Source organism: Lutra lutra, chromosome 15 (assembly GCF_902655055.1).
Source record: "Lutra lutra chromosome 15, mLutLut1.2, whole genome shotgun sequence".
NCBI lineage: Eukaryota > Metazoa > Chordata > Mammalia > Carnivora > Mustelidae > Lutra > Lutra lutra.
In genome coordinates, this window is record NC_062292.1 from 65,454,745 (window position 1) to 65,471,490 (window position 16,746).

At 62.3% G+C, this 16,746-nt stretch overlaps 1 protein-coding gene across 2 annotated transcripts; it reads left to right on the plus strand.

Moving 5' to 3' along the window:
* The first annotated feature begins 8,994 nt into the window (after positions 1 to 8,994).
* VSIG8 (V-set and immunoglobulin domain containing 8) lies at positions 8,995 to 16,114 on the plus strand. 2 transcript variants are annotated; one of them, XM_047705061.1, is made up of 7 exons: positions 8,995 to 9,095; positions 12,409 to 12,584; positions 13,019 to 13,220; positions 13,309 to 13,530; positions 14,079 to 14,204; positions 14,522 to 14,729; positions 15,571 to 16,114. In XM_047705061.1, exons 1-7 carry the CDS (start codon positions 9,047 to 9,049, stop codon positions 15,848 to 15,850), a joined length of 1,263 nt encoding a protein of 420 aa, XP_047561017.1. In that variant the 5' UTR covers positions 8,995 to 9,046; the 3' UTR covers positions 15,851 to 16,114. The 2 variants fall into 2 exon arrangements, with proteins under 2 accessions (XP_047561017.1, XP_047561018.1); XM_047705062.1 differs by having other exon boundaries at positions 14,085 to 14,204.
* Positions 16,115 to 16,746: the final 632 nt, after the last annotated feature.

Sequence of the window (16,746 nt, forward strand, 5' to 3'; positions counted from 1 at the left end):
GATTAAGCCACAGCCCAGCTTTCTTGGGGGGCTGTGGCTGACGGGGGTGGGGGATCCTGCTCTGAGAGCCCAGTGGGCCGTGGGAGCGGGGGTCGTGGGTGGTGTGATACTCTGGGGCGGGGGACGGAAGTGTGCTCTCTGCTGGTGGTCCCTCCTAGCCTCACAGGCCCTTTGCCCTGTGTCCTCTGACTTTTTGGGACCCTGGGGACATTGCCTTTATGTCCATCTTCAGCACAGCCTTGCTCTGGCTCTGTTCTGTGCCCGGTTCAGAGGTATTTCGGGGCGGGGGACTGGGGCTGCTCTCTCAGGGAGGGGCAGGGTCAGGAGGGAGCAGGGCTTCAGACGCAGAGCTCTATGGGGCACCTGTAACTCAGACCTCACCTGTGGGGGGGGGTTGCGCGTACACTTGGGGCTTACCCTCTGGCTCTACCCTCCCCGCCAGAGTCCCACAGACACCTGCTGTCCCCTCAGGCACACCCAGGGCCCCACTCCTCACCCAGACCATGCTGCCCCCTCACTTGAGGGGGCAGCCGGGGTCTTCTCGTTCCGCCTTACTCTGATGGGTGGGGCTCCCCACGGCCGTTGTTGCCCTTGTTAGCCTGCCTCCTGTTTCCCCCAAACCCTCTCAGTCATTTGGTCTCTCACTCAAATGCTGCTTGGGTGTCTCCTTCGTGGGCCCCCAGTGCAGCAGACCTGGGTCCACCATATGTCATGTGCCTTTAGAATAGTCTCGGCTCCTTTGGAAGCAGCCTGATTCCTAGGCCCCTTGGAGGCTGCAGAGCTGTGGTCCGGATATAGAGCCATTTTTCCGTTTTGTGTGCCTGGGGCGTGGGGAAGGGCTTGCCTCCCAGGTCCCAGCCCTCAGGGCCACCCTGCCCCCTCAGTGCTCTGTTCCTCCAATCCAGAGCCCAGTCTTGCCTCCCTCCATGGGGCCCGCACAGAGGAGGCAGAGAGTAGCAGCTGGGCGCGTCCTGAGTGTTTACAACGCCAGGTTATAAGGGCCTCGAGCAAGAGTCCTCTTTTCATAGGACCCAGGGAGAGTGGGCGGGCAAGCTGCTCCCTGGACTTCCTCCTCCTCAGAGAAGCCTCTCCAGGCCCTGTCCACCTGCCCCGCCCCGACCAGGCTAGCTGCTGGGGAGGGCCGTGCTTACCCTCCTGCTCAGCGTCCCCAAGGACGCCCGTCCTACCTGGGGAAGCTGCTCCCTTCCTCCCAGAGGCTTTGGAAAGATGTGGTACTCCCCCAGGATGGGAGGGAGCCCCTGATCTCAAACAGCACGGCTGAGGGTCCTGGCATCTCCTGTGGCTGGCTGGCTGGCTCAGCCTCCGTGGGTGAAGACTCTCGCTGTTCATACCTGCAGGGACCGAGCCATGACCCCTACCCTGTTCCAGGGGACCCTCCTGCCAGGACAGCCAGAAAAGGCCTTGGGTTCCTGGAGTTTGCCCAGATCCCTCCCTGAGTCACCCGTCTCAGGGCCGGGAGGAATGGGCATCCCCGGAGTGAGGGTCAAGAACAAAGGCGTTCCAGGCCCATTGCTAACTTGTGAGACCATGTGGAGAGAAACTGGCGACGTTCACAGGCTTAAAGCCAGGCTTGCATTTTGGCAGAACGGGTCCCCGTGAAGCCGCAGGTGTACAGGGCCTGGCGGAACCCACAGCCTAAAACTGAGACCATCCTGACATGGCCTGGATAGGGGAGAGGCTCGCGGCTGTAGTTCTGAGTAAAAGCCTGGCTTCAGAGGCTGAGGGGCCGGGGTTGGGGGCGGGACACAGCTGCCTCGGAGCAGGGGAGGACAGTTCGGGGGAGAATCTCCCAGTTCTGCCCTCGGAGTCACCCGCTCTGGGAATTCTTGGAGTCGGCCTGTGATGCGGAAGGGAGGTTTGGTAGCTCCCCTTGGGATTCCTCAACAGCCCCGTGCTGGCTCCCGCAGGCTTCGGGACAGGCCTGAGTCATCCACAGGAACCCAGTTCCTGGAAATGGGACATTCCTGAGTGCCAGGCAGGCTGCTGGCATCTGAGGCGAGCAGGCGGCTTCAGGGCTGCATCTTTTATAAACACCCTCCCGCCCCCTTGCTGGGACCTCAGTGGGGATAATGACAGGAAAGAGGTCCGTGTTAGTGGGGCCAGTGGGGTCAGGCTGCAGGAGGGTGGTGGCAGAGCCCTGTTGACAGAGAGGGGGTGGGACACTCCGGGGCAAAGCGGAGAGACACATGGGATTCCTGGAGGACTTTGTGGGCCCCAAGCTCAGGAACAACCAGCCTAAGTCCTGCTGCTAGAGATTGGGCCTTTGGGTGGACGGTGTTTTCTCCTAGGGAGGGCTTTGTTTTTTTTTTCCCCCTGCTCTGGGGTGGAAGTGTCGGAACCCATTGAACCACCGAAACAGCTCAGGGGTGTCTGGGAAGCTGCAAAGGGGAGAGCCGTGCTGGGGGAATCAGGGAGTGCTGTTTGGTGCGCTGTGTTGGTTGATGTAAAGATGTTAGAAATTTGTGGGGAAGAACAAAGCATGCCCAAGCTACTGACTTAGTTGTATGGGTACCCAAGGGGCTCCCCAGCTGCCTGTCCCTGGCTCCTTGGGTCTTCTGGTCCCGGTAGTGTCAGACTGGGCTGATTGGCGTCGTCTGGCAAATCCAGTGGTGGGGCTCCACCTCGGAGCCCTGGGTCAGGTCTCCAGGCAGCTGCCTCCCGCGCATGTGACCCCGGCTGCTGGCGGGCCCGGTGCCCCTACCTGCCCCTGTGTGCCTGTTGCCTGCGTCATGCTGTGGCTTGGGCGCAGTCTACAACCTTTGCACCTGCCGGAGAAGCCGCTCCGGTTGACTGTGACTCAGCAGCCTTCCCTGGTGGCCAAGCCAGGCTGCCCCTGACTCAGTGGGGCGCTGGGATGTCCTCAGCATCCCCATCTGGGACTGGGGTCACAGCCGGGCATTAATTGGTCTCCGTAAAAGCACTTTGATTAGGCTCGGATGAAAGGGGCTCAGAGAGTTCAAAGCCACACAGGGCTTTTGGGGTGAGAAAGGGTGGCAGCCGTCTAGGTGACAGTAGAGGGGAGACGCGGGAGTCTCAGACAAAAAGTCTGGGGGCAGAGGCCATGGAGCTCCTCACTGGTCTCCCTTTTCATCCAGGCTGACAGCTCCTTCGGCAGAGGGGGAGCCTGGGAGACAGCTGGGTGGGAGGATGTCTCCCCCTGCATCCTAGGCTGTTGCCAAGGTGACCTGCCCCTCCCCCACACTCTGGGAGGTATCCCCACAAAGCACCCAAGTTCCCCCGGAAGAAGCTCATTTGCAACATCACAGAAAACCAGCGTCCCCTCCCTCTGCCAGGCTGTACATGGTTAGACCTTCCCTCTCTCGTAGCCTCCCTGGCTCAAGGTCTTCCTTTCCCCCTTGTGTCCTCTTGGGAGAGGTGTGGTCGCCATCTTTGTGCCCATTGATGGCTTTGATGCTGGGATAGGAATAGGGTTGAGGGTTTGGGTGGCTTTCTCAGGAGGCTCCTGGGAAGAGGAGTCAAGGGGGTGGGTGAGAGAGGAGATCGCGAGGAAGCGGCCAGAGCTAATGAGCGTTTCTGTATGGCTCCTGGGGAGAGACCGTCCCCAGGCTAGTGGGGCGAGCCCCAAATCAGAGAATTTGAAGTCTGGAAGGGACCCACAACACCCTCTGGTGCTTGAATCTCCTTTGTAACCTCTAATCAAACAGCTGGGCAGTTTGAACTTGCATACCCTGAGAGACAGGATGCTCATGACCTCATAAGGCAACCCAAGCTCTCTCAGACCAGCCCTGATGCTCAGAATGTCTGCCTGTGCACCCACCTGCCGGCAGGGCCCTTTTTACACACCACACCCCTTCAGGTACCTCGTACCCTGGGTCCTGTGTCGTCCAGCTCCGTGTGGGCACGTGTTTGAAATTCTGGAAACACAGAACTCTTCTAAGCGTTTTGTGGGGTGGGGGCAGTTGTTGGAAGGAGGAAGCGGGGGAGGGAAGAAGCTGGGCGTTTAGCCCTCCTGACAGTGAACACTTCCGCTGTCCCGGCCAGGCTGGCAGGGCTGTGCTGCCCCTGAGCCCCACCCCACGGCACCGCCTCCCCTCCCCTCTCCCAGTGCCTGGGCAACAGGAAACAAACACAAGGAGAGCCCAGGGAGGGCTGGCCGGGTGGCCCCGTGGGGCAGCATGAAGCCCACCCACACCGGGCCTGGATCTGCCCCTGCCAGTTTCCACACATCGGCCACTGCCAGGGCCACTGCCAGGGGCCGCTCTGGGCACCGAGGAGGACCACTGTGCTGCTCTGCAGTATGTGTTGGGGGATCCACATGGCATAATCAGAAGCAAATTTTATTTCTATAAATTCAAAGTCAGAGTCCCACTGGATGTGTGGAGTCACCCAGCCCAAGGTCTCCCCACAGACAGATGTGTGCAGGCGTCTGGGACGACCAGTCTGAGTCTCTGGTCCGTCCTGCAGGCCCGGCTCCAATCCCAGTGATCGCCCTGCTGGAGTGGGGGGCAGCTCCCCAGCGGTCCAGGTCTCAAAGATCTTCCCCCTCAGTGCGAAAGCCAGCATCAGCTGACTCTCCCAGCCTCATCCTCTTCTCCGGTGGTTGGACACCTTCCTGGTTTATTTCCTGAGGGCTGACACACTCCTCCGGCCACTCTCTGTGCTCCCGGGGGCATCACGGGTGGTCCTCCAGAGCTGTTTGTACGCCCCTCCCACCAGGTCAGGGGGCTGCCCGCCTAGCGCCATGGCTCGCGACCCAGTGAGCGAGGGGGCACCTCTTCCCTTGCTGATCTCCCCCAAAGATGGGGCTCCAGGAGGACAGGGGGGTGTTTTTCTGCTGGCCGCCTCCCCCGGGCCCAGCCGTTTGTGGGATGCATGAGGGTCCCGCAGGATAAGGCTGCCCTCTATGAGGGGAGCACAGCTCGGTTCTCCAGAGCCGCTCCGATCTCTGGGTTTGTCCCCAGGAATCCCCACACTCCTTCTAAACCAGTTCAGCCGGGGATGCTCAGCCCCTTGGCCCCAACCCGGTTCCTGAAACTGAGCCCACACATGCATGTCGGCCTTTGTCCATCACTGACCACCCCTTCCTTGTCCGAACTTGGCAGTCTCCCGCCACGCCTATGGTGCCCCCCCAACCCACTCTTCTCGTCCCCCCCACCATGGCCTCACCTGGTCGCCCGCCCCGCGGCAGCCGTTGCTGAGAACAGCTGGAAAGGGCGATCAGCCACGGGGCTCTTCTTTTCTCTGTGACCCTGAACTCGGAAGCAGGTCTGCGCGCTCTGACCCCGTGTGCTGGTGTCCCTCCTGTGGCCGTTCAGACGGCTGCTCCTGGACCCTGTCCTCCAGGGGCCCCTCCCGGGTTTGCTGCCCGCGCCCTGGGTGGGGTAGGGGTGAGCCTGGGTCTACACAGTGTCCTGAGGGGGTGAGGAGTCTGCTGTGAGCGTGTGCATTTGAGAGTGTGTGTGTGTGTAGCTTCTCGGGGGGCAGGCTGCAGACCCAGGGCCCTGGAAGGGGGGGTGGGAGCTCGAGCTTGAGCCTGCGGTCCTGGCGGCAAGGCTGGAGGCCAGGCCCAGCAGGCTGCGTGTGGCTGCCGTGCGGGGCTTCAGAGGAAAAGGAGGTCGGCTGCAGCCTCTGCTGTCCTTCCTTCCCCAAGACATCGTGGGGCTGCGCTGCCCCTCGGCTCAGAGGCAGCCTCGGACTCCTCTGGTTCCTGGGTCTGCCTCTTCCCTTCTTTTCGGTGTCTCTGTTCACTCCTTTCTATGTCTCTGTCTTGAGATTCTGCCTCTGTCTTAGAAAACAAGGAAATACAACCCACACTGGGCGACCTGTACGGAGGAAGGGCCATCTCCCCTGGTGAACGACGGATTTCTTAGGAAATGTGGTGCTGCATCACGAAATCCCGAATGGCAGCCTGGGCCTCTGCCGCCTCTGTCTCTCAGAGCCTCTGATGAGCCACCCGGATACCTCTGCCCCTTCACGAGCCCCTGCTCTCCCAATCACCTTCTGTCCCCCTGGGGCGCAGACAGACCGCCACAGTCCCCTGGATGTGGCCAGACCTTTCTGAGACCTGCAGAGAAAGTGGGTGGGGACATGGGATGTTTGGGGTGGAGGCTGCGTGGGGGAAAGGGAGAAGGAGGAGTTGGGGTCGGGGGCTCCCACGAGTGGCCTCTCTTCCTCTGCTGAGGAGGAGCCCAGAGTGACACTTGGGCTGGGGGCCAGGTCTGTGCTGTGAAAACCAAGCTGATTCCCCAGGGCCCACCCTCTGCCGCCTCCCCCCAAAACCCTGCAGGGCTCAGGGCACAAGGCAGGAAGGCTGGCAGCCTCATTTATGGGCCCCAAACTATAAGGAGGTGGCAATTAGCCCTCAGTGGGTCAAAGGAGAACAGCAATGTGCTTTGCCTTTTGAGGCTTTGAGGGGCTCCTGTGTGGAGCCCTCAAAAGTGGCTGTTCTTCTAGAAGCATCTAGGCCTCAGTCTCTCCCAACATGCATCCCCAAGACTCCAAAACCAGCCTCGTCTGAGCCAGTAACACTGCCGCTGGTGGACCCTGTCTTCTGGTTCAATATGGTGTCTGCGCCCCACTCACTGCTGAGAGCTCTGGCACCCCACAGCCCATCACCCAGGGAGCTGCACTGGGGGCAGGCTTAGGCTGTGAAGTGGAACTCCTGGGGTTACGATTTAGGGGATTAGGTTGCTTTAGGTGGGTTCGTGCATACGTGGAACTCTCTCCCCAGCCCTGGGACCTCTGTTCACTCACTGAGCTATGATGAGAGGACACTGGTGTTCTTCTAGAGCAAAGGGGTGAACATTCTAGCCAGTCTGGAATTTAGCAGGTAGACACTGAAGTCTTTCTGTCTCATAAATAAAACCTCACTTTGGATCCCCACACATCACCCTGCCTGTAGAACAGCAACTCATGTCCTAAACGGAACCATCGTCCGTCCAAACTCAAGTCCCCCACTCAGATCGAACAAATTCTTGTAGCAGGAGGCCCAGCCCGAGTCAGTGTCAGCCCCGCCTTCAGCTTCCCGAGCCAGGCTGTGAATGCAAGTGAGCCCCTGTTCGTGCCTTGTCCTAACGTGGACCCGGGCCGGGACCGGGCGCCGCAAGCCCCAGCCTCAGATACTGCTGTTAATCTAGCTTAATCTAGGCTTTGTTCCCCTCCTGGCCTCAAGGCTGACCTTGAGCTCATTGGCGATCCCAACTAACTGACCCAGGTTTCACCCTGATTCTGGCAGGAACCATCAGGACCCAATCTACCAACCCTATACTCCAGTGTGTCCAATCTCCTTCTTCCTGCACACGGTTCTCCCCCTGCCCATCCCTGACCTTCCGTGCTTTTCCCCTGCGTGTGGGTCTACGATCCCACAGGGCCACGGAGCCCTTTCCTGGGGCCACTCTGAGAGTCAGGATGCCTGGCTGTCCCCCACTCTGTCAGGCCCACAGCAGCCCCTGGAGTGTGTACCCCTGTCTGTGGGGTGGGGAATGATAATCCCTGTTCTGAGCGTGCAGGGCAATCCCATAAACCTTGAAATAAACAAGGAAATAAGGATATTCGCTGGTACGTCAGAGCACCCTGTCATTGCTAGAGAGCGCAGTGGAGTGGTGCGGAGCGCGGAGACGCGTGGATCCCTCGTGCTTCCTGGTTGGGCTGCCGCTGAGCCCGGAGCTTTCCCCGAGACTCTCCCCCAACCCCTGCCAGGGAGGGGGAGGCCCTGGGTTCCTTTGAGGGAGCTGAGCCGCTGCAACCGGCCACTCAAGAACCCCACCATCGTGTGCGGGCAGCCCTGGGACACCCCGGCCCAGAGACCAGTAGTGGGCCTGGTGCTCTGCCTTGTGCCCTTCCCTGCCAGGACCTCCCCACCCAGCTCCAGCCTGCCCAGAGCTGCGCTGGCCTTGTCACTCCAGTGAGCTGTCCAGGTCACAAGGGTCCTGGTCTGCCTTTCTGGGCAGAGAAGCAAGGACACCAAATGGTCCCTAAAATAAGTACACACAGCAGAGATGTGGCTCATGTCGGGTGAGTAGGTGCACATGGGCTCGCCACCCTAGTCCCCCACTCTCCTGGGGCTGTTCCTGCCAGTCCCCTGGCGGCCCCGGTGGCCCGTGCTCTCCCCTCACTCCCTCCACATACCCTGGTTCCTCTCCTGCCAAGCCCCGCTGCAATGGTGTTGGTTCTGCAGGGATGGGGGCTTGATCCCCCAACAGCCCTGCTCCCAGGGATCCCCTGTGCTCAGGGCTGACCTCACCCAGGTATGGGCGGGGGGCACGGCTCTGGAGGGAGGAAGACCCCCATGCCCAGACACCCTTTTCTCTCAGCTCTGGAGGCTTGACTCCCTTTGAAAGGCCAGAAGCCTCCCGGGGAAGGTGGGCTAGACATTCTCCGGTCCCTTTCATCTGCCTGGGCCTTCCCTCCAGCCTATGTCCCCTTCCCAGCAGGCCACTTCCCACAGACCTCCACGTGGTCGGTGGGGGGGGTGTCCCCAGGGTCTGGATGCTGGAAGCAGGGACTTGGAATGCTGGAGCCTGCAGGGGAGGCTGGGTCAGGCCCCTGGGCTCAGTATTAACCCTCCAAGGCCTGGCCGCCCTTCCTCCCCAAGCCAGACTCTCCTTCCACTTCCCCATTTCCCCCAGGGAAGGAGATGACAAATGAGTGGTGAGGGGAGCCCTGTGGACGCTGTGAAATGGGGCGACTGTTGTTACCCCGAGGATGGGGCCAGGAGGAAGTGGAAGTTTAACAGGAGCCTAATTACAAGACCCGCTGGCCGCCCTGCGCCACTCTCGGGATCGGGAAGAGCTTGGGTGAGGGCTGGGTAATGCCTGGGTAGGCCACTCTGTCACCCCGATAATTAGGGTTCCTGGGGCTCCTCCCCAAGGCGGGGACCAGGCCCCCTCCCTCCCATAGAAATAACTCCGGCCGCGGCTGGGTACTCATTGCACCTTCCTGCCACCCCGGGCAGTGTCTGGGCCCTCAGTCCCCCCTCCCTCCACCCGTCCCCACACGCCCACCACCACCACCACCGGCCCCCGGGAAACCCAGCTCAGGCGGAGGAGACACGGAGCCTAGAGACATGGGAGTTCGAGGAGCACTCCGCCTTCTGCTCGTGTGCCTGAGCCCAGGTATGCGCTGGACATCGGGCAGCGATGCCCACACGACGCTGGGGCCAAGGGGGCAGGTAGAGGGGCATCGAGGGCCCCACAGAGGAGCCTGGGGGTGGTCAGAGACGCCTGCTGCCCGCCTCTGGTGCATATGGCCAAGGGGCCATACTCAGGAGAGCCCTGTGCCCGAGGGTTTGGGGCACGTGTCTGTGGGGCAGGAGTCCCCGATGGATCTCGGCTGTGCCTGTGAGCCGGGCGGGGCTCAGACATGCATGCACCTGTGCATGGGAGCCCAGGCCTGCCTGGGAGACTCAGGGCTCTGGGGGTGGGGCAGGGGGTCAGGTGAGCAGCAAAGTGGGAGATGCCGAGGAGGAGCCGGGAAAGACCCCTCTCCTCGGCGTGTGCTGGTCCCAGAGTGTGGACCCCCCGGACCCAGGCTAGCGTCAAGGGCCTGGCGGTGCTTGCCACGAGAAGGCAGAGCCTTGGCGTAGTCTGCGGGGGCAAGGACAGACCCTGCTCCAGGCCCCTGAGCTCTGAGAGGCCCTGGGAAGCGCCACACCCCTGGCATGAGGCCTGAGGAGGGCGAGGAGGGAGCTGCCCAGAGCCCCCTCACCCCAGTGGGGCACACCCGAGAGCAGGGCTGGGGAGCAGATGCTGTGGCTGCCCGCCCGGGCTGGGGCAAGTCCCAGCATGGGCCATTCTGTGTGGGTCTCGCTGGAAATGGCTCCGAGACCCTCAGGGGTTCTGGATTCGGCAAGAGGGGCTTTGTGGGAGGAACTCGGGAAGGGGAGCGCATTTTCAGCCTTTGTTCATGCTCGTGTGTGTGCATGTGTGTGCATGTGTGAGAGAGAGAGATTGAGAGAGAGACTGTATCGTCAACAAGGTGCTTGCAGAGCCCCTGGGCCGCTGCGAGCAGGTCGGCAGAGCCCATTCGGGACGCGTCCATGTGTGTGGTGTGGGTGCAGGAGGGCAGACCCCGTGCTCCAATACTCTCTCCTAAGGGCTGCCCGTTGTCCCCTCCCCCACCTCCAGAGGGAGGGTGAGCAGCTGGGGAAGCAGCTTGAGTATTCATGGAGAGTTTACAAGCTGAGAGCAGGAAGTGCAGCCCCCACCCTGTGCCCTTGTGGGGGACCGTGTATCGCCACTGCCCCTGTCCTTCCTCCCTCTCTGTGCTGACCAGCTCTCTCCCACCCTGGCTTTCTTCCCTCTCTCCAATCTCTCTCTTCTCTCCCATTTCCTGGAATAGGTCCTTAGTGCCACAGCATGAGGGACCAAGGTGAGACAGCAGGAACGACTTCCTCAGGGCAGCGTGAAGGGGTGTGGAAAGGCTGGAGCCCTGGGTGGAGGTTGAGAGGCTGGTGAGGCTGGCCTGGGACCGCGGAGGGTGGAGGCACTCTCATTCAGCCTGTCCCTCCTTCCCAATGCCCAGACCCTCCTACCCACTAGCCCCCATGGATGGGACAGCTCGCCCCCTGGGGATGGGGACAGGCCTCAGGGCTGTGGGTTGCTCCCAGAAGCTCTTCCTCAGGGCGGAGCCTCTGCTCTCTGAGCCGGCCCATCCCTGGTGTGCCTCCTGCTGCCTGGGGAACTGGCAGTCAGCACTAGGATCCTTATCTCAGGAGAGCGGGTATTCTCTTGGCCTGGGGCTAGAGGAGGCATCCCCGGATCCCGTTAGCGCCCAGTGGCCAGCCTGCCTGCTTCGGGTCCCTCTGGAAGCTATGGGGTTAGGGCTGCTGCCCAGCCAGGGTCCCCAGGGGCAAGCTCAGTGATTCTTGAGGGCTCCAGGGCTGTTGAGAGGGCCCCTGCTGGCTCTCTAGAACTGGGTTAAGCTTCTGAAGATGTGTCTAGTCTTGAAGGAATGCACACGGGGACTCTGGGAGTGTGCGGCGGGTGTGTCTTCCAGGTGAATGCAAACTGGTGTCAGTGTGCGGGTGCGGGTCCGTCCAGGTCGGACAGTGTCTGGGTGGGCAGGGCAGTGGGACGGCACAGGCGCACAGCTGCATCTGGACAGTTTGCCAAAGTGTGTTGCTGTGTGGTTGTGACCACGCATCACTGCATGTGTGTGTGAGACACACTCTCTACCAAGAACGCAGGCCCCAGAAAGATCAAGGGAAGGGCAGAGCCGAAGGAGAGGCTGAGACCTGAGATCAGGGCTGGGGCTCTGCTGGCTGTCCTGAGCATAAGGGGAGAGAGCCTGGCTGGGCCAGGGGCCTGGGAGGTGGAGCCCTCCTGCCCTGCTTGCCAAGGTTGGGGCCCTGGCACCTCCTCCCCCTTTGTCTTCCTCTCTGGGTCCAACCGGTTGGGGCTAGCGCTTGCCTGGGGCTTCAGGTTAGGGAGGGCAAGGAGCCCAGTCCTGAGCTTCCGGATCCTGGCCCCTCACCAGGGCTGACTCAGCGCAGCTCAGGCTGTTCGGAGTGGGAGGGGCCCCAAGTGGAGCGAGCAGGAGAGGGCGGCTACCCTGAGCCGTACCGTCGTACAGGGAAGGACACAAGTCCACGATGCCATGTCACCACGCGAGGCTCTGACTGTGCTGCAGAGGCACGGGCCATATTTCAGACACCCAGCATCCCTCACCATCAGACAAAAACCATCAGACAGGAGCCTGGCTACCTCCTGTCGTGCATGGGCACAGACGATCGCTCAGAGCACTTATACAGCGGGGCACACGCAGCCACACCCAGGCTTGCGGCCACAGACACGCAGGGTCACACACAGAGACACACACACAAGCATGACCAGCCATCTGCTCCTTGGGATGGAAAGGGACCCTGGAGGCCGTGGTGCCCATCCTCCTAGAGCCGGTGTGCCTCCCTGGCCGGAGGAGACGTCTCTTCACAAGCCCGGCTTCTCCATCAGAGCATTTAACGACTCTGGTTGTTTCATTCGCTCAAACACACACACACACACGCACACACAGTCCTGTGTGTATAAGACACCCTGGTTATATGCAGGAGGATCCCTACAGTACACCTGAGCAGCCACAAATACTCATAAGCACACAATGTGTACACATGCGCACACACAATCATGCATGCACACACGCAAGCACACGTAACAGGAATACACATGCGAACAGTGTTCAGATACCACCCCACACTAGTGTAGACTGTAGACACATACACAAGTACGCACAGACATGCACAGACCAATCCCTACCACCTCTGTCTCTCTCTCTCTCTGTCACACACACACATGCGCGCGCACACACACACACACACACACACACACACGATGAGGGGTGGCCGCTCCTTCCCACTGAGAATGGTGGAGAGAGGGGCTGGAGCTCATGCCCCCACTTCCCCGTCTTCTCCACCCCCATCTGCCCCTCCCCCAGCGCTGCTGACTGCTGTGCGGATCAACGGGGATGGCCAGGAGGTCCTGTACCTGGCAGAAGGTGATAACGTGAGACTGGGCTGCCCCTACATCCTGGACCCTGAGGACTATGGCCCCAACGGACTGGACATTGAGTGGATGCAGCTCAATTCAGACCCCTCCCATCGGGAGAATGTCGTGAGTGTCTGGCTTACCCCCTTACCCTGCACTTCATGGTGTCAACCTGTAGGGCTGCTGACACCCTCAGGGGAAAAGGGAGGGCAGAGAAGCAAATGAAGACCTTGAACTTCCCCCACGGCCTCTCTGGGAAAAGGAGCTACGGGGGGAGGGCTCCGCCATCACAAGTCACACCTCACCCGCCTTCCCCCACCTGCTGCAGAGGGCACTTGGGAGGCCTCAGGGCAGTCCCAGCCTGACCTTGCCCTTTCCAAAGCGCCTGATCTCATCTGCTCTCACGCACTCACCATGGGATTAGGGTAGGGTTTCATGACTACCATTGCTACCCTCCACAGGGACTCCGCGAAGTTCAGCAAGGCTCCTGAGGACGCCGAGCCACGCGGGGCCCCTTGCTCTGCCTGTGTCACATGTCTGTGCTCTCCTCTTCCTCACAGTTCCTGAGCTACCAGGACAAGAGGATCAATCACGGCAACCTCCCCCACCTGCAGCAGAGGGTCCGCTTCGCCGCCTCGGACCCCAGCCAGTACGATGCCTCCATCAACCTCATGAACCTGCAGGTGTCAGACACGGCCACTTACGAGTGCAGGGTGAAGAAGACAACCATGGCCAGCCGGAAGGTCATCGTCACTGTCCAAGGTACCGCTGGGTGCCTCCGGGCGCCCCTGCCGCAGGCTGCGGCGCCTCTGGGCGGGGCCCTGGCTCACACCTGCCCCATTCTCTGCAGCTCGGCCCGCGGTGCCCATGTGCTGGTCCGAGGGCCACATGACCCGTGGCAACGACGTGGTGCTGAAGTGTTTTGCCAACGGTGGCACCCCACCGCTCTCCTACAAGTGGGCCAAGATCAGCGGGCACACCCGCCCCTACCGCGCTGGCTCCTACCACTCCCAGCACAGCTTCCACTCCGAGCTCTCCTACCAGGAGTCCTTCCACAGCTCCCTGAACCAAGGTGGGACTGAGCGAGCAGCGGGCCCGGGGGTGCATAGGGCAGGGTCTGGGACAGATAGGTAAGAGCGAGGCTCAGCTCCTGGATGCACCACTGGTTGGCGGCAAAACTCAGGCAAGCGGCTGCACGTTGCTCTGCCTTGGCTTCCCTCCTGCATTAAAGGAATAATAACATCTACCTTCCAGGGCCGTGTGAGGAGGAAATGGGGGGAGACTGGGAGAAGCTGCACACGACTCACAACCAGAGAGTATCAGGGCTGGAGGGGCCTTTACAAGTTCTCGGGTCTAACCTTGTTCTCCCTGTACAAAGAAGGACATCAAGGCCTGGGGAGGGGATGCATTTCCCTAAGGTCACAGAGTGAACGAAGGGTGTCTCTGTGCTGGTGCTGGGCGAGGGGCCTGCCTTGCCTCTCTGTTTCAGCTGGGGGAAAGGGACTCACCTGGAGACTGGGGTGGGCCTCCGCCTTTCGGCCCCCACAGCAGCCTAGGCCGGGGTGGCGCTCTCAGACACCGGGCCCCTGGGCCTCGCTCCAGCCCCCTGGCGCTCTTTAGTTTCAGGTCTGAACAACGGTGACCTGCTGCTGAAGGACATCTCCCGCGAGGACGACGGACTCTACCAGTGTACAGTGGCCAACCACGTGGGCTACAGTGTGTGTGTGGTGGAGGTGAAGGTCTCAGGTAGGTGCAGTGGCTGTGACCCTGGGGGCCGGGGACCAGAGGGCAGAGCTGAAGGAACCTGGGCTGTGTTTGGAGCCCCTCCCCCCCCCACCGGCTCTGCCAGCCCATTGCCATCAGTGCCTGAGGCTCTGCTGGGGGCTGCCAGGAAGTCCTGGGAGAAACATGCACTTAGCGGGGTCCCTTGCCTCTCCCCATCCTTCCTCACTGGGTGTCCCAGGGCCCCGAGATGGCCTGGGATCCTGGCTCTCCTTCCCACCGAGCGCCTGCCCCGGACTGTCCCGGTGAGCGGATCCCGACCGTCTTACTTCTCTCCACAGACTCCCGGCGCGTCGGCATGATCATAGGCGCAGTGCTGGGCTCTCTGCTCATGCTGGGCTGTCTGCTGGTGGGCATCTGGGGGCTCATCTGCTGCTGCTGCGGGGGCCCGGGGGCCGGCGGTGCCCGCGGTGCCTTCGGCTACGGCAACGGCGTTGGCGGCGGGGTCGGCGGCGGCGGGGCCTGCGGCGACTTGGCTAGTGAGATCAGGTAAAACCTGATGCATGGTGCATGCCGCCAAGTGGCGGGGGACCGGCGCCCTGCCCTCCTCACCCCCGCCTGCCGCCCGCCGGCGGGACCCCCACCCCCACCCTGCCTGCCATCGCCAGGAGTGCTGGGACCGCAGCATGTCGACCTCCCACTCGTCTGGCTCCTCCCCCTCCCGCGCCGGTCTTCACCTCTACCCCCTGCCCTCCGTTTCCCTCCTGTCGGTGCACCTCTCTGTCCGTCTCGTCTAGACTGTAAGCTCCTGGAGGGCAGGGTCTGTATTTTTGCGTGTTTCCCCTGTTTCGCGCCGGTGACAATTCTGGACATGCTTATTTAAGAAGCGTCAATAGTAAGAATAGTGCTAATAACATATAGAAACCACCTAGTAATAAAAATAGAACAAGACTAGTCGTGCTAATGGCTGCAGTGCCCTGGGGATGGAGGAAGGGATGGAGCAGGAGGTTGAGGGGCAGAGGTGTGGAGAAGAGAAAGCGAGAGGGCCAGGCTGGTGTTAGCTACGGAGAGAAGGACAGGTAAGGCCGCCCCTCCTGGGTCCCCGCGCCTCCCTTCCCGCGAAGGCGGACGGAGGTGCGCACGTCAGACGGGGCCGCAGGGCGCCTGACGGGGCTGCCGGACAGGCTCTGTCTGCGGCGTAGAGACGGTGGCCCCGGGGTCGCCGACCCAGAGGAGGCAGAGGAGTGCAGGTGGAGGCCGAGGGAGAGGCGAGGCGCAGGCGGAGGGAGGCGCGGGGCCGAGAGGCTGCCGGCGCCCCCGGCTCCCGCCAGGCCGTGCCCACGCCGCGCCCGGAGGATCCCGCTCACCCGCCCGCCTGTTGTTTCCACAGAGAGGACGCCGAGGCGCCCGGGTGCAAGGCCAGCGGGCGCGGCCGCAGCGTCACCCACCTGCTGGGGTACCCGACGCAGACCGTCAGCCGCTCCCTGCGCCGCAAGTACGCGCCCCCGCCCTGCGGCGGCCCCGAGGATGTGGCCCTGGCGCCCTGCGCCGCCGCCGCCGCCGGCCCCTGCGAAGCGGGCCCCTCCCCGGTCTACGTCAAGGTCAAGAGCGCCGAGCCCGCCGACTGCGCGGAGGGGCCGCGGCAGCGCACCGACGGCCTCCTGGTGTGAGCGCGCCGCGGGGCCGCCCGCCCGCCGCTGGGAATGCGCTCGGCCCCGGGCCCGCAGCGCCCGCCCCGCGCCTCCGGGCCACGGGGGCCCGCGGCGCCTCCTCGGGGCCCGGGCGAGAGGGGCGCCGGGGCCGGGAGCGGGAGGGAGGGGGCAGCGCCGAGCGCGGTCGAAGCGAAGGCCCGGCGTCTCCAGCCCAGCCGGAGGGCCCCGGGACCGGGGAGGGGGCGCGGGTCCGGACTGGCTGGTGGCGCGGGAGAGCTGAGCTCCCCGGCGGCAGTGTTAGCACAATAAAGCACCTGTAAGACCTCAGACTGTGCCGGCTGTGGTTCCGCCGAGGGGCGACGCGGGCCGGGGACGCGGGCGGCTGCTCCCAGTCGGAGCTGCCCTCCCGCCCTTCCTCCCTCCCACCTCTGGCAGGCGGCGGGAGGGCGGGAAGGGGTTGCGGGGGTCGGGGGTGGATGGGGCAACTGTACCCTACGTCCCGCTTTCCCTTCCCATTCTGGAAGGTAGAGGAGGGGAACCGGGGGCCTGGCCGAGTTGACCTCCCCGAAGGTTCCCAGCCATCCTCCGCACTCTTCGTCCTCCTCCCACATCTCTGTCCTCCTCCTTCCTCCTCTCTCCCGGGCCTATGCCTTCCTTCTCAACCGCCAGGAAGGGTTTCAGAGCCCCACTCTGGGGTAGAAGACCTCTGAGGGCCTCAAAAGTAACTGCTCCCCCCCACGCCCCCATTTAATGGAAAACGAGGGACATTTTTTGAGAACCCACTAAGGGCCAGGTGGTTTCCAATATTTTTGTCTTCTTTAATCGTTCCTTTAGTCGTATGATGTCGTGAGCTGTCCCCTCGTGCAGATGAAGAAACCAGGGCTTGAGGGATAGGTATCTTGACCAAGGCCACA

What these genes read in the sequence shown, in the direction of transcription:
- VSIG8 (XM_047705061.1), top strand. Translation starts at nt 9,047, where the DNA reads ATGGGAGTTCGAGGAGCACTCCGCCTTCTGCTCGTGTGCCTGAGCCCA. An exon ending in CCACAGCTCCCTGAACCAAG is followed by an intron (nt 13,531 to 14,078) that starts GTGGGACTGAGC and finishes GGCGCTCTTTAG; the next exon opens with TTTCAGGTCTGAACAACGGT. An exon ending in GGTGGAGGTGAAGGTCTCAG is followed by an intron (nt 14,205 to 14,521) that starts GTAGGTGCAGTG and finishes TTCTCTCCACAG; the next exon opens with ACTCCCGGCGCGTCGGCATG.